This window comes from Lissotriton vulgaris, chromosome 4_1, assembly GCF_964263255.1.
Source record: "Lissotriton vulgaris chromosome 4_1, aLisVul1.2, whole genome shotgun sequence".
In the NCBI taxonomy this organism is placed as follows: Eukaryota; Metazoa; Chordata; class Amphibia; order Caudata; family Salamandridae; genus Lissotriton; species Lissotriton vulgaris.
This window is the reverse complement of record NC_141691.1, coordinates 2,093,012,277-2,093,039,804: the sequence shown is the minus strand read 5'-3', so window position 1 is coordinate 2,093,039,804 and position 27,528 is coordinate 2,093,012,277. Positions and strand designations below refer to the sequence as shown.

General features: G+C 49.3%; 1 protein-coding gene across 1 annotated transcript in view; it reads left to right on the top strand.

Moving 5' to 3' along the window:
- Positions 1 to 11,391: 11,391 nt before the first annotated feature.
- The window catches only part of LOC147725108 (uncharacterized), a 166,876-nt gene continuing 150,739 nt past the window's right edge, over positions 11,392 to 27,528 (top strand). Inside the window, exon 1 of the mRNA XM_086918172.1 lies at positions 11,392 to 11,958. Within this exon, the coding sequence (XP_086774298.1) occupies positions 11,392 to 11,958 (567 nt within the window). The remainder of the gene's footprint in view (positions 11,959 to 27,528) is intronic.

The window sequence follows — 27,528 nt, the reverse complement described above, 5'->3', positions numbered from 1 at the left end:
CTGTCTGGTGCCTCTGTGGATGTCAAAGGGAGCTGACCTGGCACCATTGAGTAGGACTGAAGCACACGGATTGCTATATGGCAGTTTTATCCAATCTAGGAAGCTGTATGGGATCCCCATGCGTTCAAGAAGAGCCAGGAGGTAATCCCACTCAAGGGAATCGAACGCTTTAGTGGCGTCTAGGAACACAGCAGCCGCCTCGCATCTAGGGTTAATGTCCTGTAGTACAGCCTGAAGGGTGCGAAGATTATGTGAAGTCGCCCTGTTCCAACAACAGGTTAAGACGTGACGCAAGTACCTTCGCTAGGATTTTGACATCAGTATTGAGCAGTGAGAGGGGCCTATAGGAGTCACAGTGCTCTGGAGGCATGCCCGGTTTTAAGAGAGATGTGATAAGGGCTTTGCGCATAGAGGACGGCAGAGTTCCCTCTTCAAGGGCCGAATAATAAACTTGCTGTAGTATTGGGGCAAGGATGTGGATATAGGCCTTGTAAAAGTCAATTGGCAGCCCATCAGAACCAGGTGACTTGCCCGATTTCATGGACATGATAGCGTCTTTTATTTCATCTATCTCGAGGATGTGGTGAAGGAATTTTTGCTGGGAAGGACCGAGCCATGCAATAGCTGTGTCGTCTAGATAGGGATGCAGATTAATAGGTGCCGATCTTTGAGAGGTGTAGAGAGTGGAGTAGTGATTCGTGAGGATGCGGAGTTGTTCAGTAAGGTCTCGCTGTGGGATTTGATGTTCATCCAGCAAGGTGGTGACAAAATTATTATATCTAGGGGACCGGACAGCGGAGGCAAGTGCCCTGCCGGGCCTGTCTCCCTCACCGAAAATGCGCGAAGTATACTGTTTGCCAAGGAACTTGCACTCTCTATCTGCCGCCTCCGCGTATTCATTCAGCTTTTCCCTAAGTAGGGCGTTGGAAGCATGACCGCGGGCCTCGCGAGTACTAGTCTGTTCTAGATCACGAAGCTCGGATTCAAGTTTACGCAGTTTGCCTCGCAGGGATTTGAGGACGCCTCCCCCTTTAGTGATACACCATCCCCGCACCGTGACCTTAAAGGCCTCCCAGACCACCGTGAGGTTCGACACCGACCCCACGTTTCGCTCAAAAAAGTCTTGTATGTCCTGTTCGAGTTCTGCCTTGAAGGCAGAGTCCGTGAGGTGGGAAGGGTTGAGGCGCCAGCTCAAATAAGGGGAGGTCTCAGTGGGAATGCGTAGCGATACTAGGACCGGGGAATGGTCGGAGAAGGTCCTGGCGAGGTGTCGGGCGTTGATTAGCCAAGGAGTGAGGCCTGCCGATAGGAACACGTAGTCTAGACGTGCCCATGTGGAATGCACTGCAGAGTGGTGAGTGCCCTGTTTGTGGGACGGATGTAGATGCCGCCATGCATCAATGTAGTGGTGTTCAGCAACCATTGAGGATAGGGCACGTTGGGTTTTGGGAGTAGTGTGCGGCCTGGGGGTGAGATCTGTCAATGCCCGGTGCCAAAGCAATGTTGAAGTCCCCACCCAGTATGACATGGCCTCTGCCCAGTGTTTGAATCTTACACCACATTGTGAGTAGTGCGGAAGTATCGTCGATATTGGGGCCATAGTAGCAGGCAAAGAGGACCGTATGTGAGTGTAATTTACCCCAGACCATGCAGTATCTGCCACAGGGATCCACCTCTGTCCCGGCAGGTGTAAATTTCATACCTCGTCTAACAAAGATCGTAACTCCCCTGGCATAGTTGGAGTAGGAAGAAAAAACCTTGCAGGAGGCCCACCTGGACGCAAAAAGGGAAGAGCTATCTAGCAGTAGATGTGTTTCTTGAAGCATAGCAATTGATATGCCCTGCCTGTTGAGGTATCACAGAATTTGCCTCTTTTTTCTGGGGTTATTCAGCCCTCGGATGTTCCACGATACCAGCTGAAACTGGTGCGACGGTTGCATACCCTCTACGTCACCCATTCAGACTTAGGACGAATCATGTAGCATGTAACATCGAAATCAAGGGCCATATCACAGTTGACGTTATACAAAGGACAGTTCTCCCTCAAAAACCCCCAACAGAACCCCCCCCCGAGGCAACGTAACAAACATTTCAATGTCATCAGTAGTAGAGCGAAATTCCTTCCCACCCACACCGGCAACCCCAACTGGCCGGGAATACAACCACCACCCAACATCCCAAAAATGAAACAGAATAAGACCAAGAAATGGTATGACACATACCCCTACCCTCAGGGGGGAAGGGGTGTTTAGGGGCTCGCCCATTGGGGGACAGAAACTAGGGGCACCAGACCTGCCAACCACCTCCCTACTTACACCCACAGACACCAGGTACGAACCAGACGTCTAGGGTGGGACGGAGGTGTGCGACCGAGCACTCAGGTACATCATAGACCGTTAGGTCTTGTGCAGTTCAAGTACCTAAAACCAAATATGAAGAATCAGGCTCCGCTTAGGCAATGGTCAGTGCACGCTGTATAAAAAGGGACAATATCGCAATGCTTCCTCTCAGTCCTGTTGCGACATTGGTGATTGTGACCTGGATCTCCGACGAGCTGCTTCGTCACTGTTTTGTTCTCTCCTACAGTGCTTAAGAAAGTCTTCCACCTGCTGCGGATTTTGAAAGAAGTGATGCTTGCCCTGAAATGTTACTTTCAACTTGGCTGGGTATAGCATGGCGTATGGGATCTCCTGTGCCTGGAGTTTCTTTTTAACCATTGCAAATTTGGCCTAGCTTCTTGGACTGAGAGTGTAAAATCAGGAAAAAAGGAGAGAGTAGAGTTGCAATAGTTCACAGTTCCCAGCTCTCTCAGGCGTTTTAACACCGCATCTCGGTCTCTATAGTTCAGAAAGCGCACGATAATAGGGCGAGGTTGAGCTCCAGGAGGCGGGCGGGCTGCCAGAGATCTATGGGCCCTTTCGATGATGAAGTGTGAGGAGAATGATTCTTTCCGGAACAGTTCCATGAGAAGGTTCTCTACAAAGGTCTCCATTTTACCTGTGTTGGTGGACTCCGCAAGGCCTAAAATTCTGAAGTTATTGCGGCGGGACCTCGCTTCTAAGTCCTCATTCTTGTCTGCTATGAGTTTGAGCAACCTGTCCATTTAAGTGACTTGTTTGCACGTTTAGGTAGCGCCATCTTCCAGAACATAAATCCTGTCTTCTGTCTCCTTGATGCGGGTGTCGTGTTGCTCCAGCTTGGCTACAACGCTGTCCATACGCATGTTAATGGTGTCTATTTTGGCATCAATTGTGGATAGGCTTTGCTTCATACCCAGCAGAAGTGTTTTCCAGTCTTCTTCCGGAGGGGCTGAGGTAGCAGGGCTGCCCTCAGTCTCCGGCGCCGTTTTGGAAGTGTTTTTGGTTTCAAAAGGTATTTTAGACTGTCGTGCATCGCTACGGCCCATGTCTCGTCTGGGCGTCCGCGATGTAGTAGGAGAAGTGGACGCCAGAGCGCAGGAGGGACGAGGCAGAAGAGGGGGGGGACCGCCACGGGCAGGGCCTGTGAAGTGGATAATGGTAAAAAACAGCTGTAGCAGTAGGCTCCGGATGGATGGGGGTCCCAGGCAGGTACGACAGCGTGAAGAGCAGGTCTGGGGAAGCGGCTGCACTGCGGACCGACGTCCCACGCAATGGCCGCATGCGGTTCAGGCCCCGTGCTGTGCACCGTCGTCGCTTCCACTCCAGGAGAGGTCAACGGCAAGCGACCAGTAGGTCGTGCGGTCCTCCACAGAGGGTGGGGGGGGGAAACCCATCAGACCAGCCCGCCTTGGGAGGAGCTCCAGGATGCGAATGGCACTATGCGTTGCGACAATGGCCGGTACCGCAGCGCGGATCTGCAGCGGGGGTGGTCAATAGGGTGCCACGTGGTCGCAATGGCCCCGGAGATGCCTCAAAAGAGAGAGGACAGGCAGGTGGCCGTGTCCAGGTGGTCACAGTGACCCACGCAGTGGCATCAGCAGGAGCGGCCTAGTCACAGCAGGTAGAGAGGCGCCGTGGTTGCATAAGGCGCCAGCCTCAAAAATGGGAGGGGTGGGGGGGTGCCGCCGTCAGTGCAGTGGATGGTGGGCAGCAGCGCCGAAAGTCCAGTTAGTCACAGCCCCAGAGGAGTTGGTAAAGAGGAGTAGTGGCGTGGGGGCTAGGCACGAGGCCTCCCAGTCATCCGAGAAGAAGGCCCAAGATGGCGGGCGGCCGGTACACCAGTGAGGCAGTGGGCACAGCAAGGAGCATTCACAGCGCCGGGTGGGGGGAGATGGCAGGGAAAGACTGCAGGCTGCAGGCAGCTCTCACCTGAAGCAGCAACTGGGGTCCCCCAGGGCGTGCAGGAGCGCACCAGACGTCCAGCGGGCAGGCACCGCTCAGCAGGCAAGGCTTTCTCGGCAGCGCCGGGAAGGCCGCAAAGCACCGGCCTCTCCTGACGAGGCAAGCCTGCGCAAGAGAGCACCCTCCACAGCGCCGCGGCCCGCTCAGGTTTCTCCGGCCGCCGACCCAGCTCAGGATAGGATTCCCAGGGCAAGTGAGGTACCGCCGTGATCAGCACGGTCAGGCGGATGTGAAGGGGCAGTGCTGGAGCGAATTTTCACGGTCAGGATCCCATCAGGATAGGCAGAAGTGCTCGGTCGATCGGGAGCCTCACACCAGTACAGCCATCTTGGTCTGGCGCCACCTAGCGCCCCCTGGAATGGCATATTGAGCAAAAAACCAATGGATATACGTCCAGATCTCTGTACTGGGGTGAATGTATGACATTGTTCTGCATTCGGACCATCAATTGTTCTTTTTGCACGTTTTCCTTCACTGTACACGGCATCCGTGGCGCTCCTGGTTACTTACCTCGGTGGTTCCTTTGGTCCCTGGCCCTTCTAAGTCTTCTGGGTATAGCGTTGACTCCGGTTGAGGTTCGCATACCACTATTTTAGTATATGGTTTGGTCTCCCCCTTGTGACCACTGTGTATTTGTGCTACTTACCTGTTTCTATTAAAAAGTTTTGTGTGCTATGTATATATCTCTGGTCAGGAGATGTCTGTATGTGTCAGTGAGTGTCTTATAATAAATACATATTTTTATAGATACACTGTGTGGTTCTTTTTCACCTAATCTATACTTTTAAGATTATGCTCTAGTAAAAAGCGCAGCTTTACACTCCTTTTGGACTAAGCCTGAAGGCTGTTTTCCACAGCTACCACTTAGAGAGCTTTCTAAGGTTTTCTAAGACCACTAACATCACCATGAGGGTTCTCTGGATTGGTGCAGTGTGCCCACTTACATACGTACGCATCATATACCAAGCCAGCCTCATAAAATGGAGTATAAACTTATGAACATATAAAAAGAATGAGATTTTCGAACCACTGGTGCTGAGACTGAATATTTAGGAAAGAAATACACGAGCAATATATATCTCGGGAAGTAGGAAGATTAGGCCTATTTGTCTTTTATGTTTTATATAGGTAAATCTGTTTTAATTAGACTATGGGAGAAATGTATCTATCCTGAAGAAGGTGGCCTTGAACAGGGGAAATCCACTGAAACACGTTGTTGCATAATTAACACTGCAGTAGATATTAACAATTGAATGATACTCTGTGATACAACAAATTATCTAGAAAGGTTGGTGATTGAAAAGACACATGCAATGGTCTATTGTCCTCTCCCTGTCTATGTTAACATGTTTGTGTAACAAGTTGTATTGCATTGTATTGTAGAGGAGAACTCCTCCTCTTCATTAGAAAGGCAGTCATAGTGATGTATGTGTAATTGTTGTATGTATTTTCATTATTGTGACCTATGAGATTTGTATTAATATGGGTTTTATATTTATAAAAACATATTTTTAGATTATATTGGACATACGAATAAAGGAATGTTTTAATATATATAAAGTAGCATATAGTGAGGAGTTGCATCTTGATGTGATCGGGGTTGAGTATGAAATATTGAGTGAGAACGAAAACCTATGTGTGTGGTTTGCTTGACGTCTCTTGATATAGAAGCCCAATGGGATTTTCAATTTGACTAATTGTCCTCCTGAACAAGACATGGATTTTTTTTACCATCAATATGTAGACCACCCCTCGATGTATCCTCACAAAACGATATCTGGCATCTTGCCACCACCCTAAACTCTAACTCTAACAGTAAACCCACCATTGTTGACAGTGCCGAATCGCTAGGAGTCAACCTAAACAAAATGCTCAAACTAAATGTTTACACATTCACCACAGCCAAAAATGCCTGCTATCAACTGCTGTTAGACGGCAGAGCAAGATCTGAAATCTTTTGCTCAAACACCGGTTCTCTGCAGAATAGACTACCATAACTTTCTCTTGATAGGTCTCAAAACCCACCTTGCACCCCTGAAATAGATTGTACACTCTACAGAGCAAAGGTAAATGACCACATTACCCCCATGTGTATTACTATGCAGTAGTTGTCAATTGAAGCCAGGGTTATTCACAAGACTGCCTGCATCACCCATAAAGGGCTGCACACATTCACTCTCAGTTACCAGGCAGACAAACACAAGCTATGTGGTGGTTCCAGAGACCTTAGCAAAACGCCAAAGCAATGCTGCTGGAACCCTTGCCTTTAAAAATGAACAACTGATGGCCCAATCCTTCTCGGTTAGTGCAACCTGAATGTGAAACTCACTACCTCCAATCTACACACAACTACCTCCCTGGCGACTTTTAAAATGGACCTGAAACCCCTTCTCTTTCAATAATATTTCATAAAAGACGCTGTAATCACCTCTTGGGACAGGCAGTTAGGGTACCGCAGCCTTTTCACTGCTGTGTATACCTCTTGTACCTTCTGTTTTATGTAATGATCCACCATGTTGTATTCTTGACTTTTGTAATTATAGAATTATTTGTTAATCTTAAACCATCTGTTACTTCACCCTTGGTAATGCCAACACTATTTAAGTATGCATCAATATATACGTAGTCAAAAGGAGTCAGTCTGTAGCTTGAAAGAGAACCTTCGCAGAAGTTATTGTGTGAAATGAACTGGTGCATCTAGGCGCTTGAAGATGTTGTGTGCCACTGTGATAGAATTGGATGCTGAGCAGTGTTTAATCCGCCCCAAAAGGTTTACTGCTCTGAGTGAGCAGTTTTCAGAGGTTCTGTGCACGTGTGGAGGGCGTGACCCTGCACGTGCAGAGGCTGGAATGCAGCAGGACCAGCTCTCGTGAGAGCAGAGTTCACACTCACAGCCTGAGGAGTGCTTCAAGAAAGTGAGCGCTCACTTCCCTCTTGTGCTCAGTGACCCCTCCCTTCCCTCTTGTCCTCAGTGATCCTTCACTTCCCTCTTGTGCTCAGTGACCCCTCCCTTCCCTCTTGTGCTCAGTGACCCCTCCCTTCCCTCTTGTGCTCAGTGACCCCTTCCTTCCCTCTTGTGCTCAGTGATCCCTCCCTTCCCTCTTGTGCTCAGTGATCCCTCACTTCCCTCTTGTGCTCAGTGACCCCTCCCTTCCCTCTTGTGCTCAGTGATCCCTCCCTTCACTCCTGTGCTCAGTGACCCCTCCCTTTCCTCTTGTCCTCAGTGACCCCTCCCTTCCCTCTTGTGCTCAGTGATCCCTCACTTCCCTCTTGTGCTCAGTGATCCCTCCCTTCCCTCTTGTGCTCAGTGATCCCTCCCTTCACTCCTGTGCTCAGTGACCCCTCCCTTTCCTCTTGTCCTCAGTGATCCTTCACTTCCCTCTTGTGCTCAGTGACCCCTCCCTTCCCTCTTGTGCTCAGTGATCCCTCCCTTCACTCCTGTGCTCAGTGACCCCTCCCTTTCCTCTTGTCCTCAGTGATCCTTCACTTCCCTCTTGTGCTCAGTGACCCCTCCCTTTCCTCTTGTCCTCAGTGACCCCTCCCTTCCCTCTTGTGCTCAGTGATCCCTCACTTCCCTCTTGTGCTCAGTGATCCCTCCCTTCCCTCTTGTGCTCAGTGATCCCTCCCTTCACTCCTGTGCTCAGTGACCCCTCCCTTCCCTCTTGTGCTCAGTGACCCCTTCCTTCCCTCTTGTGCTCAGTGACCCCTCCCTTCCCTCTTGTGCTCAGTGACCCCTCCCTTCCCTCTTGTGCTCAGTGACCCCTTCCTTCCCTCTTGTGCTCAGTGATCCCTCCCTTCCCTCTTGTGCTCAGTGATCCCTCACTTCCCTCTTGTGCTCAGTGACCCCTCCCTTCCCTCTTGTGCTCAGTGATCCCTCCCTTCACTCCTGTGCTCAGTGACCCCTCCCTTTCCTCTTGTCCTCAGTGACCCCTCCCTTCCCTCTTGTGCTCAGTGATCCCTCACTTCCCTCTTGTGCTCAGTGACCCCTCCCTTTCCTCTTGTCCTCAGTGATCCTTCACTTCCCTCTTGTGCTCAGTGACCCCTCCCTTTCCTCTTGTCCTCAGTGACCCCTCCCTTCCCTCTTGTGCTCAGTGATCCCTCACTTCCCTCTTGTGCTCAGTGATCCCTCCCTTCCCTCTTGTGCTCAGTGATCCCTCCCTTCACTCCTGTGCTCAGTGACCCCTCCCTTTCCTCTTGTCCTCAGTGATCCTTCACTTCCCTCTTGTGCTCAGTGACCCCTCCCTTCCCTCTTGTGCTCAGTGATCCCTCCCTTCACTCCTGTGCTCAGTGACCCCTCCCTTTCCTCTTGTCCTCAGTGATCCTTCACTTCCCTCTTGTGCTCAGTGACCCCTCCCTTTCCTCTTGTCCTCAGTGATCCCTCCCTTCCCTCTTGTGCTCAGTGATCCCTCACTTCCCTCTTGTGCTCAGTGATCCCTCCCTTCCCTCTTGTGCTCAGTGATCCCTCCCTTCACTCCTGTGCTCAGTGACCCCTCCCTTCCCTCTTGTCCTCAGTGATCCTTCACTTCCCTCTTGTGCTCAGTGACCCCTCCCTTCCCTCTTGTGCTCAGTGACCCCTCCCTTCCCTCTTGTGCTCAGTGACCCCTTCCTTCCCTCTTGTGCTCAGTGATCCCTCCCTTCCCTCTTGTGCTCAGTGACCCCTCCCTTCCCTCTTGTGCTCAGTGATCCCTCCCTTCACTCCTGTGCTCAGTGACCCCTCCCTTTCCTCTTGTCCTCAGTGACCCCTCCCTTCCCTCTTGTGCTCAGTGATCCCTCACTTCCCTCTTGTGCTCAGTGATCCCTCCCTTCCCTCTTGTGCTCAGTGATCCCTCCCTTCACTCCTGTGCTCAGTGACCCCTCCCTTTCCTCTTGTCCTCAGTGATCCTTCACTTCCCTCTTGTGCTCAGTGACCCCTCCCTTCCCTCTTGTGCTCAGTGATCCCTCCCTTCACTCCTGTGCTCAGTGACCCCTCCCTTTCCTCTTGTCCTCAGTGATCCTTCACTTCCCTCTTGTGCTCAGTGACCCCTCCCTTTCCTCTTGTCCTCAGTGACCCCTCCCTTCCCTCTTGTGCTCAGTGATCCCTCACTTCCCTCTTGTGCTCAGTGATCCCTCCCTTCCCTCTTGTGCTCAGTGATCCCTCCCTTCACTCCTGTGCTCAGTGACCCCTCCCTTCCCTCTTGTGCTCAGTGACCCCTTCCTTCCCTCTTGTGCTCAGTGACCCCTCCCTTCCCTCTTGTGCTCAGTGACCCCTCCCTTCCCTCTTGTGCTCAGTGACCCCTTCCTTCCCTCTTGTGCTCAGTGATCCCTCCCTTCCCTCTTGTGCTCAGTGATCCCTCACTTCCCTCTTGTGCTCAGTGACCCCTCCCTTCCCTCTTGTGCTCAGTGATCCCTCCCTTCACTCCTGTGCTCAGTGACCCCTCCCTTTCCTCTTGTCCTCAGTGACCCCTCCCTTCCCTCTTGTGCTCAGTGATCCCTCACTTCCCTCTTGTGCTCAGTGACCCCTCCCTTTCCTCTTGTCCTCAGTGATCCTTCACTTCCCTCTTGTGCTCAGTGACCCCTCCCTTTCCTCTTGTCCTCAGTGACCCCTCCCTTCCCTCTTGTGCTCAGTGATCCCTCACTTCCCTCTTGTGCTCAGTGATCCCTCCCTTCACTCCTGTGCTCAGTGACCCCTCCCTTTCCTCTTGTCCTCAGTGATCCCTCCCTTCCCTCTTGTGCTCAGTGACCCCTTCCTTCCCTCTTGTGCTCAGTGACCCCTCCCTTCCCTCTTGTGCTCAGTGATCCCTCCCTTCACTCCTGTGCTCAGTGACCCCTCCCTTTCCTCTTGTCCTCAGTGATCCTTCACTTCCCTCTTGTGCTCAGTGACCCCTCCCTTTCCTCTTGTCCTCAGTGATCCCTCCCTTCCCTCTTGTGCTCAGTGATCCCTCACTTCCCTCTTGTGCTCAGTGATCCCTCCCTTCCCTCTTGTGCTCAGTGACCCCTCCCTTCCCTCTTGTGCTCAGTGACCCCTCCCTTCCCTCTTGTGCACAGTGATCCCTCCCTTCCCTCTTGTCCTCAGTGATCCTTCACTTCCCTCTTGTGCTCAGTGACCCCTCCCTTCCCTCTTGTGCTCAGTGACCCCTCCCTTCCCTCTTGTGCTCAGTGACCCCTCCCTTCCCTCTTGTGCTCAGTGACCCCTCCCTTCCCTCTTGTGCTCAGTGACCCCTTCCTTCCCTCTTGTGCTCAGTGATCCCTCCCTTCCCTCTTGTGCTCAGTGACCCCTCCCTTCCCTCTTGTGCTCAGTGATCCCTCCCTTCACTCCTGTGCTCAGTGACCCCTCCCTTTCCTCTTGTCCTCAGTGACCCCTCCCTTCCCTCTTGTGCTCAGTGACCCCTCCCTTCCCTCTTGTGCTCAGTGATCCTTCACTTCCCTCTTGTGCTCAGTGACCCCTCCCTTTCCTCTTGTCCTCAGTGATCCCTCCCTTCCCTCTTGTGCTCAGTGATCCCTCACTTCCCTCTTGTGCTCAGTGACCCCTCCCTTCCCTCTTGTGCTCAGTGACCCCTCCCTTCCCTCTTGTGCTCAGTGACCCCTCCCTTCCCTCTTGTGCACAGTGATCCCTCCCTTCCCTCTTGTCCTCAGTGATCCTTCACTTCCCTCTTGTGCTCAGTGACCCCTCCCTTCCCTCTTGTGCTCAGTGACCCCTCCCTTCCCTCTTGTGCTCAGTGACCCCTCCCTTCCCTCTTGTGCTCAGTGACCCCTCCCTTCCCTCTTGTGCTCAGTGACCCCTTCCTTCCCTCTTGTGCTCAGTGATCCCTCCCTTCCCTCTTGTGCTCAGTGACCCCTCCCTTCCCTCTTGTGCTCAGTGATCCCTCCCTTCACTCCTGTGCTCAGTGACCCCTCCCTTTCCTCTTGTCCTCAGTGACCCCTCCCTTCCCTCTTGTGCTCAGTGATCCCTCACTTCCCTCTTGTGCTCAGTGATCCCTCCCTTCACTCCTGTGCTCAGTGACCCCTCCCTTTCCTCTTGTCCTCAGTGATCCTTCACTTCCCTCCTGTGCTCAGTGATCCCTCACTTCTCTCTTGTGCTCCTGCTGGTAACATGGCGGCTACGAGCCCTGTGCAGCGTCTGAAGGATGAAGCCACCTGCTCCCTCTGCCAAGGGTTTTATAAAGATCCTGTGACCACGGAGTGTCAAGACAACTTCTGCCGCCCCTGCATCACTGAGCGCTGGAAGGGAGAGGGGCCCCGCGCCCCCTGCCCAAAGTGCAGAGTATTATGTGCCCGGGGTGATCTCTCACCCAACAGCGAGCTGCTGAGGAAGTTACAGCAGGTGAGACAGCTCCCTGTGCGGCCAGAGAGACCCGGGGAGCAGAATCAGTGTGAGGAGCACCGGGAGCCGCAGAACAAGGTAGAGCAGGTGAGACCGAGCCCTGTGAGGCCAGAGAGACCCAGAGGGCATCATCTGCGTGGGGAGCAGCAGCACATGGTAGAGCAGCCGAGACAGCGCCCTGTGCAGCCAGAGACACTCAGGAGTCAGCCCCTGTGCCAGGAGCACCAGGAGCTGCTGAAAAGCGCCCGGAAGGCGGACCTGAAACTCCCCTGCCCGGTGTGCAGCATCCTACACAGCGCTCTCGACCCTCGAACAGAGGCCGCCGGGGACCCCAAGGTAGGAAGCCTCCTATGCTTCTTTTGTAAAAAAAAAAAACAAGGTGTCAGACGCAACGTTTAGTTCCGTTGCCCAATGGCGGGTGCTGCCAAAGGCTGCGGTGCCAAACACGAAGTCTGCTTACTCTTGCTTCCACCCCATGCCCCTTTGTCCTGCCACTCCCTAACCCTGTTATCGAACCTTGCAGGCTCTTTTCACCCCTGGCTCACCCATTTATCACAATTTTCCGTCCCTCTTCCCCCTTCTTCGCACCTTTTGTGTTTTTCCGTCTCTTCCTCGAAAGTAAAGTTTGTTGAAGAAAAATGAGTGCCGGTGGCCCTCACGGGGAAACACCGCCTCAAATTAAGCACTGCATCATGTCAGTACTGTATGCCAGTGACGGTGGCATCAATGATGTAGCGTGCAATGACATTAAAGATGGCATGAGTTATAAAATATGTGGACGTCCTAAACTCTGCTGGACAGACACACTGGATATGGTTAATGTAGTGAATCATCACTGGTTAATTTCAGCAGTTTGGGGATTTTGCATTGTAACCATTAGCACGCGCTGCTCGGCCAGATCGCCCACACAGGGGGAAGGCGCTGGTGCAATTCACCCAGTGCTTTGACACCAGAGCATTATGTTCTAGAACTGAAGTGCGCAGGAGGTTCTGATTCTAGGCGCTATACCACACTGCCTGTACGTGGCACAGGGCACCACACACACTGGCTTGTGACACAGCAGAGACGCCCACCATCGCCTGCCACTGATGTGCAAGAAGGACGGGGGCCATTGTGACTGGGATGGAGAGGGGGGCAGAGAGCGGCTGTGAATTTGGAAAGCCTGCTGTTTGTGGCTGAACTCCGGTCTCCGGTGGGGCACACCCCACCCTCTCCCACTCCTGTCTCCCAGGGAACGAGCAGCTCAGCATACCCCAGCTATTGTCTGTTCTTCTATGCTCCTAGGATATGAATTGTACGTGGCCTGCTGACCTTTTCTGTATGTACATTTACTGAACGCACAAATGAATCACATTGTAGGTGTAGGTACACAGGTACATATTTGTACATCCATATATTTGCTAAAGCCCTGAAATGCATCCTCCTCAACATGCGCCACTCCCTGCACAGACATGACGTAGAGATCTGGGACCTCCTCGACACCCTCTCGCCAGACGTCACCTTCTTCACAGAAACCTGGACCACCGCCTCCTCCACCCGACATCGTCACCGCCATCCCTGATGGATACAAGATCCAGAAGAAATGCCACCCGACCTCCCAGAAGGAGAACTCACCATCGCACGCAAGAGCTCCCTCCGACTACGAGCGACTCCCCACCACCACCGAGCACCTCCATTTCCAGAAACAGACCAGCCTCAGATCCACACCACGCTGCACGCTCTCATACAGGCCCCCCAGACCTCAAACTGCATTCACCACTACCATCGCCGACCTCGTCGCACCCCATGCCATCGCCTCCTCGGACAACATACTCATCGGGGACCTCAACTTCCACCTCAACAACATCAGCAACCCCAACTCCTCCACCCTACTGGACAACCTCGCAAACCTCAGACTGAAACAGCTCGTCATCACCCCCACCCACAGCGCCCAGACCACAGCAAATGCCTCACGCTCAATTGCACTCCACCTCTGTTCCCGTGAAAGTAACCTCCTACTGATGAAGGCCACAGGTTGGTCAAAGCCCTCTTCAGTAATCTGTGATAGACCAGCCCCCACACCATGCTCTGAAGCGTCTGTTTGTACAATGAATTATTTTGAGAAGTTGGGCGCCTGAAGCACGGGTGCTGTGTACACGGCAGTCTTCAGGGCATCAAAAGCCTTCTGACAGGTGTCAGTTCAGTTCACTTTCTTGGGCTGCTTCCTGGCAGTCAGCTCAGTCAAGGGTCCAACAATGTTGCCATACCACTTGACAAACCTCCTGTAGTACCCAGTGAATCCTAAAAAAGGCTCTTACCTGTGTTTGAGTCTTTGGGGGTTCCCATGCCAGGATGGTATCAATCTTGGGTTGTAGGGGCGTCACCTGGCCGCTTTCTACCTGGTAACCCAAGTACACCACAGAACCCTGCCCGATCTGGCACTTACTTGCTTTGATCGTGAGGCCTGCCTTTCGCAGTGCCAACAACACTTCCCAGAGGTGCTGCAAGTATTCTTCCCAACTGGTGCTGAACACTGCACTGAAATCCTCAAGCCCAGCCAACACCTGGTTGACCAACCCTTGAAAGTTTTCAGGGGCATCAATCATCCCAAAGGGCATAACCCGGAATTGGTAGTGCCCATCTGGTGTGGAGAATGCTGACCTCTCCTTAGCCCCATCAGTCAAGGTGATCTGCCAGTACCCAGACGTCATATCAAACGTGCTGAGGTACCATGCAGCCCCTAACCGATTAATGAGCTCATCAGCTCTGGGGATGGGGTGTGCATCAGTCCTGGTGACTGCATTGAGCCCTCTGTAGTCCACACAGAGCCGAAGTTGAGGTGTGGCACCCGGCGAGGGGGCCTTTGGGACCAAGACCACTGGGCTGGCCTAAGGACTGTTGGAGGACTCAATGACCCCTAAAGCAAACATCTTGGAGATTTGCTCCTTAATGTAAGCCCTAACCTTGTCAGTCACCCTGTAAGTCTTGTGCTTCACAGGAGGACTGTCTCCAGTGTCCACATCATGGACTCACCACTTTGTGACACCAGTGACCAAGGAAAATAGATCAGAGAATTGCCCCAACAGTTGGCGACAATCATGCTGCTGATCAGGGGTCAGTGTGGCAGAGAGGCTGACATCATCCACTAACACATCTTGCTCTGTTGCAGACAGGAGGTCAAGAAGAGGCTCAGTCTCCTCCTCCATTCCATCATCTGTCGCTAGGAGCATGCCCACTTCGGACCTCTCTAAGTGGGGCTTCAGGCGGTTAACATGCAGGACCAGCAAGGGGTTCCTGAGAGACCGCAAGTTCACCAGATAGGTGGCATCACTCTTGCGCTCCACCACCTCATATGGACTGGTCCACCTGTCTTGGAGCGCACAAGGCTCCACAGGGTCCATGACCCAAACTTTCTGTCCAGGCTGAAGCTCAATCAGAGTGGAATTCTGATCGTACCACCGCTTCATCTCTTCCTGGCTGGCTTCCAGATTTGCCTGAGCGAGATCCCTGAAACGCTGAGTCTGGTTCCTAAAGGCCAGCATGTAGCTATATACATCCTGGGGAGGTTTCCTGGGAGATTGCTCCCGGCCTTCCTTGACCAGACTTAAAGCTCCTCTTGCCGGGTGACCATACAAAAGCTCAAAGAGGCTGAACCCGAGAGACTTTTGTGGCACCTCACGGTAAGCAAACAGAAGGCATGGCAAGAGGTCGTCCCACTTACGCCTCATTGGTTCTTCAAGACCCATGATCATGCCCTTAAGGGTCCGGTTAAATCTTTCAACCAGCCCATACCTTGGGGGTGGTAAGGAGAGGTAAACTTGTAGGTAACACCACACTCCTTCCACAGAGACTTCATATAATTAGAAATGAAGTTTATTTTCGGTCAGACACAACCTCTCTGGGGAACCCCACACGGAGAAGATCCCCATCAGTGCACGTCCCACCATCGGGGCCGTTACTGTCCTGAGTGGAATGGCTTTTAGGTACCGGGTAGCATGGTTCACGAAGACCAGGATAAACCTCTTGCCCATGGCTGTGTTGGGGTCCAGTGGCACCACAATGTCAATGCCCACTCGTTCAAAGGGGTTACTGACTACAGGAAAGGTTGGAGAGGGGCCTTGTGCCTCCTTCCACTTTTCCCACTTGCCTGGCAAGTTTGATAAGTTCTACAATGAGTATCTGAACTCTTCCGCATCTGGGGCCAATAAAAGTGGGAGACAAGGCTTTCAAAGGTCTTGTTCTGCCCCAGATTACCAGCTAAAGGAACATCATGAGCCAAAACCAGTAGGAAGGCTCTGAAGCGCTGGGGTACCACCAGCACATGGGCTAACCCAGGCTCGGCAACCTCAGGCTCACTATATGTTATGTTATGTTATGTTATATTATTTACTCTTTTATAGCGCGCAAATCACCCTGGGTCATCTCGGCGCTGCCTATAGGAACATCACTTGCAGCGGGGGACTAAGCTATGATACTAATAAAGGAAAGCCTTTAGATGTTTCCTGAAGGTTCCATATGATGAGATATCCCTCAGGGCCTTGGGCAGGCTATTCCAGTACTTAGGCACCAGAAAGGAAAAGGCCTTGCCTCCTGTACGTTTAAGACGAATGCGAGGGATCTGGAGCAACTGCAAAGAGCCAGATCTCAAGTGACGGCCTGGAATGTATTTTTTTAATTTATTTTATATATAAAGCGGGCCCCGGCCATTGAGCGCTTTAAATGACAGACAGCAAATTTTAAAAATGGGTCTTTTTATTACCGGTAGCCAATGCACGTCTTTTAACAGGGGTAGAGAAGGGGAGCTTGCAGGCATATTTAAGATCATTCTGGCAGCGTTATTTTGGATGACCTGTAACTTCTTTAGTAATGCCACTCCCACCTCGGCCAGTAAGGCATTTCCGTAGTCCAAACGGCTGATCACCATCGCTTGGACCAGCGTTCTACGATAGGCAGTGGGTATGTAAGGGAGGATTTTTCGAAGTAATCGAAGACTGTAATACCAGTAGCTTGTAGTGGCTGCTACATGGTCCTGCATTGAAAGTGATTGATCCAGCTTTATGCCCAGGTTTTTAACACTCTGCTTGGGGACAGGGGACACCCCCAGCTGGGAGGGCCACCAATCATTAGACCAAACAGCAGAGGCATTTCCCAGTAACGTTTTCGTTTTCGTTTCAAAGCTTTATTCGACAGCATTGTCATAAAAGCATTTTCACCCTACTCTATACATAATAAATACTATTCTATTTTACAACAATTAAAATACTCATTAAACATGAAGTGCTGTCGGAAACATATTTTAAAATATACAATCGCATTAGAAATGAAAACCTGTTACAAAAAGTGAGTAAAAAATCATCTAAAAACATTCTGCTATCTTTGGACACAATTCATTGAGATAAAGTGCGGGTGCGTATAATCCAAGCCCAGCCCAAATATTTGGCTAGTGCAATGGCGAGGCATGGGGAGCAATTTGTTCTTAAGATTCTAAGCGCTTCTTGGTGTATTCTAGTCCCTAGATTTCTACATGCAGGTTTTAACCATCTTTGCCTTGGAGCCACATAAAGGGGGCAGGCGAACAGAAAATGTGGAATGTCCTCAACAAGATCCTTGCAGTGAGCACAGGTGTTAACATTACCGGGAGACCATTTTGATGTAAATACATTGAGCGGTAGACAGCCAACCATGAACTGAAAATACAACTTTCTGTCCAATGGTTTAGTGATCAAGTCCCAGTAATGTTCACAGGTTGGGACTAATTTATGTTCCAAATACTGGGATGTTAACACCGAAGGCTGGTTAGATGACAAAGCCGAGCTGAATATCATATCCCAGTACATTTTCTTTATCAAGACCTTGGAGGGGAAAGCTGCAGGGTCAGTAATAGACCATAAGTGATCAAGATGCAGCTTGTTTAATAGATTCCTGATTTCTTTTAACCACGTGATCTTATGGAACCGATCAGAGTTGACAATGTCCATCAGTGCAGCTGCGTAGTGGCCCAGTTCAGGCGTAGTCCTTATGCGCCTCCAAAATATTAGTGGGCGCAACCGAGCCTGATCCTCGATTTTTTTTCCTCCCTAAATCGTAGAGGAGAGGAATAGATGGGGTACTCTGCGGGACGCCAATCAGCCTACGTAAAAATGTATTCTCTGCAACTGTCAACTCATTGATGTTGGCGAACCCCCATAGTTCTGCTCCATAAAGACATGCACCAAGAACTTTCATGCTATAAATCTCCATAACAGGTTGAATGGGTTTTGTCAATGAAGATTTATGCTTCAGAGCAATGGCCCCCGACAACTGATGGAACTTTAGAACCGTGGAGACAATATGCGATTTCCACTGCATGTTCCCCTGCAGGTTAATACCCAAATATGTGAAGGCATCCACCTCTTCTAGAACTGCCCCATTAAAGTACATAGCCCCCTTAAACGATTTAGCAGGGTTCATATTCATGAACTTGGTTTTTGCAGTATTTATTTCCAAGCCCCGAATCCTACAAAAGTCCCCAAAGGCGTTAATTGTCTTTTGTAGCCCACTAGGCGTTTGTGATATCAATAGGGTATCATCCGCGAACATGAGTACCGGGACCCGCACCCCATCTAGGATAGGGGCATCAGTTGGTGATTTCCTAAGATGGTCCACTACTCCATTAATATAAAGGGAGAATAAGGTGGGGGCCAGGACACATCCCTGTCTCACCCCACGCTCTACGGGGAAGGAATCATTGACTTCACCCTGTGTCCCGCATCTAATCTTGGCATAGTTACCCTCATGCAAACGCACTATTAGTGACAATAGTTCAGGGCTAATTCCAAGTTCACCTAGCACATTCCAAAGTTTTTGCCTAGGGACTAAATCAAATGCCTGTTTTAAGTCTACAAAGACTGCTAGGGTGACATTTTTCCAATACAGGGTTAGAAAGTGGAAAACCTGATCAATTGAGCTGGTTAAGGGGCGAAAAACAGCTTGGTATGGCGAGAGGACTCCACATTCATCTATCCAGTCTTGCATTTTATTTTGAATCATTCTACCCATCAATTTTTGCGCTGCGTCGATAAGGCTGATTGGTCTGTAATTAGATGGTAAGGCCTTATCTCCCTTTTTATAGACTGGAATGATCTCTGCGCCTTTCCACGAGGTTGTATTGCTGCTCCTTGTGCTATAGAGTTTGCGAGCCAGGCAAAGTACAGGCACCAATTGTCCCGGTCCGATATAAATAGGTCGGCCGGTATGCCATCAATGCCCGGCGCCCTCCCTCTTGTCAACCAGTCCAGTGCTACACTTACGTCATTTTTTGTGAATACGTCCTCTTTATAAAATACTATGGGCGGCGTGGGTTGGCACTCAAGGGGCATTGTACAGGAATATTGCGGCTTAAAGAAGTCAACCCAGCATTCTTTTGCCACGTGGTTTTTGGGCATTCAGCTATTCCGCCCCTATCCCATTTTATGATTGCCCAAAATTCTTTTCATTGTTTGGCTGCACAAGCATTCTTTAATTCCTGCCACTGGCTTTCATCCCACGATCGTTTTGCCCTAGTCTGGGCTTTTCTATACTCGTCCCTAGCCTTCAGGACTTCTCCTCTATTTTTACTTCTTAGTACCACGCTTAGATTCTGTCTCGCCCTTCTGCAGGCTTGGTCATACCATCCTGCCATTTTCAAAGGATACATACCCTTTTTCTGCTTGGCTTCCTTTAAAAAGAACCCCTGAATCTTTAAGAAGAATTTGGGATGTGCCTCTTCAATTAATTTATAGAAGTCAGTATCGTTGCATCGGTCCTGCAGTCCACTCACTTCATTTGCCACCACCTCTTTTAAATCATGCAGTTTTTCAGGCCTACCTAGCAGTGCAGCCCACTTTATATGGCGTAGATTGTTAGTGGAGATTAGGTCTAGGGTCAGGAAACCCATACCGAAGCCTGGCACTGTTACCCCGTGATTTAGTTGGAAGAGCAAACACAACGGGTTATGGTCACTCTCCACTCTAGGGGTGACCTACATGTCCCTAACCCTGTTCCAGACTCTGACATCTACAAGGATGTAATCAATCCTGCTACTTGCCCTGAGGTTGTCAAAAGTAGGAGCACCTTGTAGGTCAGAAAGAGTGCGTCCATTTGCAGCCCTCAATCCCCTGGCTAAGCACATACTCGTCAATTGAACGGCTGCCTCAGACCACTTCTTTATCGGAGGTAAGTCTAGCTGCGGTATTCCCCATTTGGCATCCTCTTCTTGGGATAGTTCACTATCTTCAGGACCCAAAGGTTCAAATGTGGTATTCACATCACCCCCCACCATGATTGTAATGTGCTGTGGCAGGGCTTCCATGTTGTTATCTAGTGCTGTTACCACATCAGAACCTTTACCCCCAGGAACTCCCCTAGCATAAATATTAAAAAGGGCCATCTCAGAACCATCCCCCCAAGTAATCACAACTGCCAGTATGTCGCAGTTATTCACAGGCCTTACTCTTATGGTGCATTGCAGAGTTTGCCGTACCCATATAATTAGCCCCCCTGAAGGGCGCCCCTTGGGGTTCTTTTTTGCGGGAATAAAAAAGTTTAGAAACCCTTGCCGATGAACAGGGAGCACTGACCAGGTTTACTGTAGCATGATTATATCATGGAGCTGAATGAACTCCCCCCATTCTGGGGACTCTAGTTTGCTCAAAATTCCCGCCAGGTTCCATGATAGAAGTTGGAGGCCCTCATTAGCTAAGCCAACCCTCTCTTCTGATGAAAACAAATTTTGACGACAAGGAGGATTTTGCAAATTAAGTGGAGGACTACACGCCCTACAATAATTGGGACCGCTAGCAGCAGAGGCTAGGTACCTAGCTGGGCAATGCAAAACCATACCCCGGGAGTGTTTACTCCCTTCTGCTGATTTGGTGGCAAGTAGGGGGATAAATTTGGGTACTCTCCTCTCTACAATAACAGTTTCTTCAGATGGAATGCTGGCTGTGCGGTCCATCAAGGCACTCTCCTTCTCCTGCAGTCAATCACACTCGTTTAGGCCTGATAGGCCTGAGAATCTGTTCTCCAAGGGCATACCCCAGCTACTTTTGGCATCAGAGGGCTTTCCTCTCCGTACCACCGTGTTCCATTTCGTTCTAAGCACAGAAGGATTAAGCTTATTCCCTGTCCTTGCATAAAAGAAGTCCAAAGTCAGTGGGACTATCTCTGTGGATCTACGCTGTGGGGGATATATATTAGCCAGGACATTTGGCAACACCTCTGGATCGGTGAAGTGTAAGATCATACAGTCCCCTCTAAATTTTTTGTTACTTCCCCCGATCCACTCTACTCTTCTAGCCTTTACCACCTCTTGGGCCAGTTGATCCATACCCCCCGGGGAAAAGGCCATATTACGCGAAAGCCAGTGGAGTGATTTATTTATCAGGGAAGATGAATTCTCTATGTGCCCAGGTTCCAGATGGGGGACATTGGCTAGGACCAGTACAAGTGGTGATGCCTCAACGATCAATTCTACTGGGCCCTTTTCTATATTACCTTCTTCAGATCTGTCCCTTCTCCCCAACCCTTCAGAAGCCCCGCTTTCACCCAGTCCTCCTGGGTCCCCCCCCCAAGAGCATTACCCAGCGTAGAAGTGAGGGGGATGTTAACCAAGGGTTCTAGCCTGTGGGGTGTCTGGCTTTCTTTCGTCTCAACTCTCAGGATCTCCAGTCTAGGGGGATTTTCCTTTTCCTGAGTAGCTATTTCCAGGAGCCCCCCTAGTCTAGTTACCTCTTCGGTTAGGTAGTCAATTTTAGTCAGGAGGGGTTTAGTTATATTCTTAATTTTGGTTTCTAGGGCGCTTACCAGCCTCTTGAATTGATCCTCGTCCAGTGTTACCTTCCCTTCAGTACTACCCCTTTCATCTTCACTTCTCTTTTTACCTGGGGAGATGTCAAGACGTTTTTTGCCTGAGCGGAGCCCACCCCTCTTTGGCAGATTTTTGTCTCCCCCCTTGGTGCCTCTAGGGGCTGGTACCGGTACTGGGGGCTCGTCTTCTAGTAGTATGATTTCTTCATCTGGTATAGCATCAGCATCAGCATCTACCTCAGCTAGGACCGCTACTAGCTGTGTTAGAGAGCTATTCTCCTGGGATGGCTGATGGAGTGCCTCCCTACTAGTGTTAAGGTCAGGTGTAACAAGGGGCATAATTTCTAATGATGGTGTTTGGGAGCTTAAGCTCAGGCCCAGGGAAGATCTCCTATCGTGATTTATTTTTGCGACCACTTGGACGAGATAATTGTCAATTGTATGGTGTTTTAGGTTTTGACATTGTTGAAAGATGTTTCTCTATGTTACCAAAGTTATGACCCTTGGATATATCAATAGGGATAACTCTTTATCCAAAGTTAATCAGATAATACGTGAAAATACTTAATAAAAGTGGAGACTCACAAGTAAAGAGTTGAGCAGAGTCCTTGGCCCAGTCCAGTGCCGGCCAGTCCTGGACTGTCACAGACTGTCCCGCCCTTGTCCCAGGCTTAGCCCGGGCGCTCCCGCGCGCGACTCGCGGGGCGAGAGGGCGGACTGTCCTTAAGTGGCGCCTCCGGGCGCTCTCTGCGCGTCACGAACGCGCCGCCCCAGAGGCTGCTGGAGGTTGTGGTCCTGCGGGGCTGGGAGTCTCCCGGTGCACTTGCTCTGCAATTTGTAAATGCCTCCTGGAGCAGCCGCCGCCGTTTGCCTCGCGGCTCCGCCGACCCCTCAAGTCAGGTCAGGTTCAGGGCTGGGTCTTCCGGTATGGTGGCAAGCAAAGTAAAAAATGAGTTATTTCCCAGTAACAGGATTTCCGTTTTTCCAGGGTTCAACTGGAGGCAGTTGTTAGTCATCCAGTTGGATATCGCCAATATACCCTTGGAAAAATGGAGCTTATCAGATTCGGGATTAGGGCCGATGGTGAACAACAGCTGGGTGTTGTCAGTGTATGAAATTGTTTCAAAACCCAGGGCTTCTACTGCCTTAGCCAAAGGAGCCATATAAATGTTGAAAAGGGTTGGTCTAAGGCAGGAGCCCTGAGGAACACCCTTGTTCAGTAGTATTTTATCAGAATGAAAAGGGCCCAAGATGAGTGTTTGAGATCTATCAGCCAGAAAGTGCTAAATCCATTTAAGGGCTATTCCCTGAATGCCACAGGAAATTAACCTCTCTGTGAGCCTTAGGTGGGAAATGGTATCAAAGGCCGTGGAGAGGTCAAGAATAATCAGTATAGCTGATCCCCCTGCATCTATAGTTATCCTCAGGGAGTCCGTCACGGCTAATAGGGCAGTCTCTGTACTGAAACCTGGACGGAACCCTAATTGCGAGGGGTCCAAGATAGTGTTTCCTGAAGAGATATTTGAGCTGTTTCGCAGTGTTGGTTTCCAACCTCTCTTCCTCAAAATCAAGATCCATAGATGGTACAGATGCTGCTTTACTCATAGTAGTAAGAATTGGGAGCCCAGAAAAAATAACAGTTCCAAGGAAAAAAATAAAAAGTATGTGGTCACGTTTGGTCTCCACTCACTAGTAGTGTACACCAATCACTGTATATGAAACACAAATGCAAGGTCCAAATCCTCACCGCTGACCACCAAATGTTAGATCTGGGGGTCTCCAGTTGGCAATGGAATTCACCTTTGTGCAAATGGGGTCCCTTACTTCTAAGTTAGGATAAGGGGATTACACTCCTTAATAACCCCTGCTCACCCCCTTGGTAGCTTGGCACGAGCAGACAGCCTTATCTCAGAGGCAGTGTATTAAGCATTTGTGAATATACACAGTAATACAGTGAAAACACTATAGATGGACACAACACAGGTTTTATAAAAATAAGTATTCTTTATATAAACTTAAACACAAGACCACAAATGACAAAAATCCACAATACTACACTTAAGGTTACTTAAAAGATGATTCAAGTTGCTTAGTTCAAGTTGATGATAAATGCGACAAAGTTCTCAACAAAGTACCTGGATGCGTAACGCAAAGTAAACAGAAAGGCTCGCAGAAGGGGAGATGCGTCGGTTCTGTGACCCAGGGAAACGGTTGCGTCCTTCCTCATTGCTTGCGCAGATTAGGGGACTCGTCGTGAGCCTTACCGGTCCGGAGGTGATGCAGAGATTCTCGGCCTGCGGACCCGTTGCGGTACGCAAGTTGGTGCCTTGATGCGATGCAATGCGATGATCCGGTTGTGATGCGAGAAGATGGTGCCCTTGATGCGGCGAGGCAATGCCGATGCGATGACGCCCTGGCAGCCTTGCGACGACTCTGTACTTTGGAGCCGCGACAGGTCCTGCGACACGCTTCTCCGATGATGTGATGGCGACTCTCTCGATGGCGTCACACTTCTCCGGTGATGTGACAGCAGGCATATTCGATGAACACACGCTTCCAGGGAGATGCGGTGAAGGCTCGTTTCTCCGGCGTTGCGATGATTTCAGCTGCGGCGGCGACACAGTTCTTCTCGATGCGTCACACTTTCAGCTCCCAGCAACATGCAAGTAACTGGAGTCAGAATTCCCAGGAAGGAAATTCAGGAGGGAGCTGGAGGTGAAGTCTTTTGGCCCTGGGACCAGCAGGAGGCAAGCACAGTTCAAGCCCTTGGAGAATATTCTGTAGATAAATGAAAGTCCTTAAAAGTTCCTTCTCCTTTCCCTTGGCAATGAAGCAACCACTGCAGGCCAACCCAGCAAACAGCACACTGGCAGAGGGGCAGTCCAGCTCCTGCAGCTTGCTTGGTTCTTCTCCTTGGCAGAACGTTTTCTTGTTCCAGAAGTGATCTAAAGTCCTTGGGACTGGGTCCCAAGATTTATATCCCAAAATCCTTTGTTCTCTGAAGGCAGAGAGGCCTCTGCCTAGTTCAAACCAGTTCCTGAGCACTTTGTTGACATGACTCTCTTCTTCCTTTCACTGTGCAGGGCAGAGATTTCAGCCGCCCCACAGGAGGTGGCGCCAGCACAGGGGAGGGAAGATACAGCTCTGGAGCACTCTGTTGACATGATTCCTTCTCTTGTTTCACAGTGCAGGGCAGAGACACCAGACAAGCCACAGGGGGTGGAGCCAGCATTGTAGAGGGAAGGCCAAGCCCTATTCAGGTTCCAGGGGCACTCCTCCCTCCCACCTGGATGCTGATCTCTCTATTCACCACTGGGCTGCCCCAGCCTGTCTCCTGGAATTCCCCAGCCCTGTCACACACAAACCCAGTCAAGGAATACACAACTCAGCAGAGGCAGGCTCAAATGTTTAGGCAAGCAAATACCTACTTTCGAAAAGTGGTATTTGCAAACACAGGATATTAAAATAAACCTTACTAAAAGATGTATTTTAATATTCAATTTCAAAATGCTTTATTCGGTATGTATGAATACAACCATATAGCAACAGCATAAAATAAAATAAAAACAGCATATATTTATATCAATTTTGGTTTGCCAAATGCCATGATTACTTGAATACGGTATACATTTAACACCATATATCCGACAGTCTTTAAAGAGCTTTTTAGTGCATTTGTATACTAATGTAGGTGCAAATTTAGCAATATTAAAGTGCAAAATTAATTGAATCATCCTTACATATGTACAACTTACATTGGAGCATACTTCTACTAGTACATGTGCAAAGTGGCAAGATAAAGTGCAAAGTGGCAATACCGTTCTTTCTGAACACAGTATACAATAGCAGCGCATGTCTGGTATTTAAGGTGCCTATTTAGTGCATACGTCTGGAAGTAGATGTGCAAACTAGCATAATAAAGTGCAAAATGACTGTACCATCCTTCCTAAAGTGCAGTATACATTTAGCAGCACAAAACCGGATGCTCTAGAAATGTTTCTCACTACATTTCAGTAACAAGACATGTGCAAATTCGCAGTATAAAGTGCTATAAGTGATATAAGTGTTGGAGATATTCGATTTCTACATATAAAAAGAGGATGCTAAGCTGTCATAAAAATGCATCATTGGTTGAGTTAAAATATAAGTGGCCACATATAAACATACATTTGGGGTCTCTAAATTAAACATCAATTGCATCGCTGTTTTTGTACTACGCATATTGTATTTTAAAAAGATGGGTTTTAGATAACATTTTCTAAAAGGAGTATAAAAGTTGCAAAATAGCAAAAAGTGACAAATACTCTGTTTGGATTTGCCATCACAGGGACATAAACATGTACCGGGTTTCTTAATTGTAGGAAATGCCACAAGATGGTGCACAATTCCCAACCGCAAACGTGTTAATACAAAACGGTTGGAACTGGTACTAACAATAGTTAGGTAAGTTTGGAAGCCTTCATTGTTGTTATATTCCAGATATAGATTAATTGTACTTTGTTTTACATATCTTTCCGTTCTAATCCTATCTGTATGTTTAAGGAATGAAACTTTGAGCTCCCGCTTCGACAACACGGACCCCGTTGTTAAATCTTCAAAGATGTTGTAACCGTACAGTGTCTTATACCAGTGTTGTATGTGGCATAACCAGGGGATATTTGAGCGGCAATCGAGCTTTAAACAATCAGAAATTACATCCTGAGTAAATTATGTCTCTTCCTTTGCCCAGATTGAGCGCCATAGGGACAGGGGTCGTAAAGCAATTAGATCATTAACATAATTCATGCCAAGTTCCCTATGTACTATCTCAGTTGAGGCCATAGCCGGGGCACAAATTAATCGTTTAAAAAACACGTTTTCCTCACGCTGAATCAAGTTAGCACTATAGCCCCATATACCAGCCCTGTATATGGCTGATGTTATACATCTTGAATTATATCTTGTCAATATTTCATGTATTCTACGACCCCCCTAATTTGGCAGCAAATCTAAAAACGCAGCTTGTGTTCCTAGCCATTTTAAAAAGGACACTTTCTTGTTCACTAGTCCATTTCCCATCTCCTGAGAAAGAGATGCCTAGGTAACAAAAACTCCTGACGGATTCCAGTCTCTCCCCATCTAAAAAAAAGACCTACATTTTCTTGTTTTCTTGCCACATGTCATTGTGACAGTCTTTCCTTTATTTATTTTCAGCTTTCTACTCTCGGTAAATATGTGGAACCTATTGATCAGATGTTGCAATCCGTTTTGTGTCCTGGAAAGAAGGACTGCGTCGTCCGCATATAAAAGGATTGGGATTGGATTACCGTTAATGATAGGTGCATCTGCGTTAGTTTGTCTTAAAATTTGATCTACTTGATTTATAAAAAGGGAGAATAGGAGTGGGGCAAGTACGCATCCTTGTCGGATTCTTCTCTTGATTTTAAAAAAGGGGGTGCACTCTCCATCTGTTCCAAATCTAACTTTGCTGGACAGGGTGTCATACAGCCTGGCAAGGAGATGGATAATTTCAACAGGGGCACCAATTGCCAGCAGGATAGGCCAGAGCAGTGCGTGTTCCACCAGATCAAATGCTGAACTCAAGTCAGCAAAGCACAAGAAAAGATTACCGTCTTTAGCTTTAGTGTACTTGCTGACTATTAGTTCCAGGTTCACGCACTGCTCCATTGTTCTCATCCCCTTGCGGAACCCATACTGCACTGGGGATAAGATTTCATTTTCCTCGGCCCAGGCTTCCAATCTCACTAATAGGACACGACTAAGGATTTTAACTGTCGAGTCCAAGAGTGAAATGGGGCGATAGTTTCGTGCTTCAGACCTGGACCCTTTTTTTATAAAGCGGCACAATAATTGACTGCCCCCATGTTATAGGTAAACTATCTTCTACGGCCGCGTTAAAATAACGTGTTAATATTGGTGCCCATAGAGTCATTTCATGTTTATAAAAGTCCATGGGCACCCCATCAGGCCCAGGTGCTTTGCCACCCTTACTATTTTTAATTGCCTCTGTAACTTCATTTAAAATTAAAAATAACTGCATTTTCTGCCAGTTAGGGCATGGTACTGTATCAACACTTAAAATGGAGCCATCTGGATTAAAAT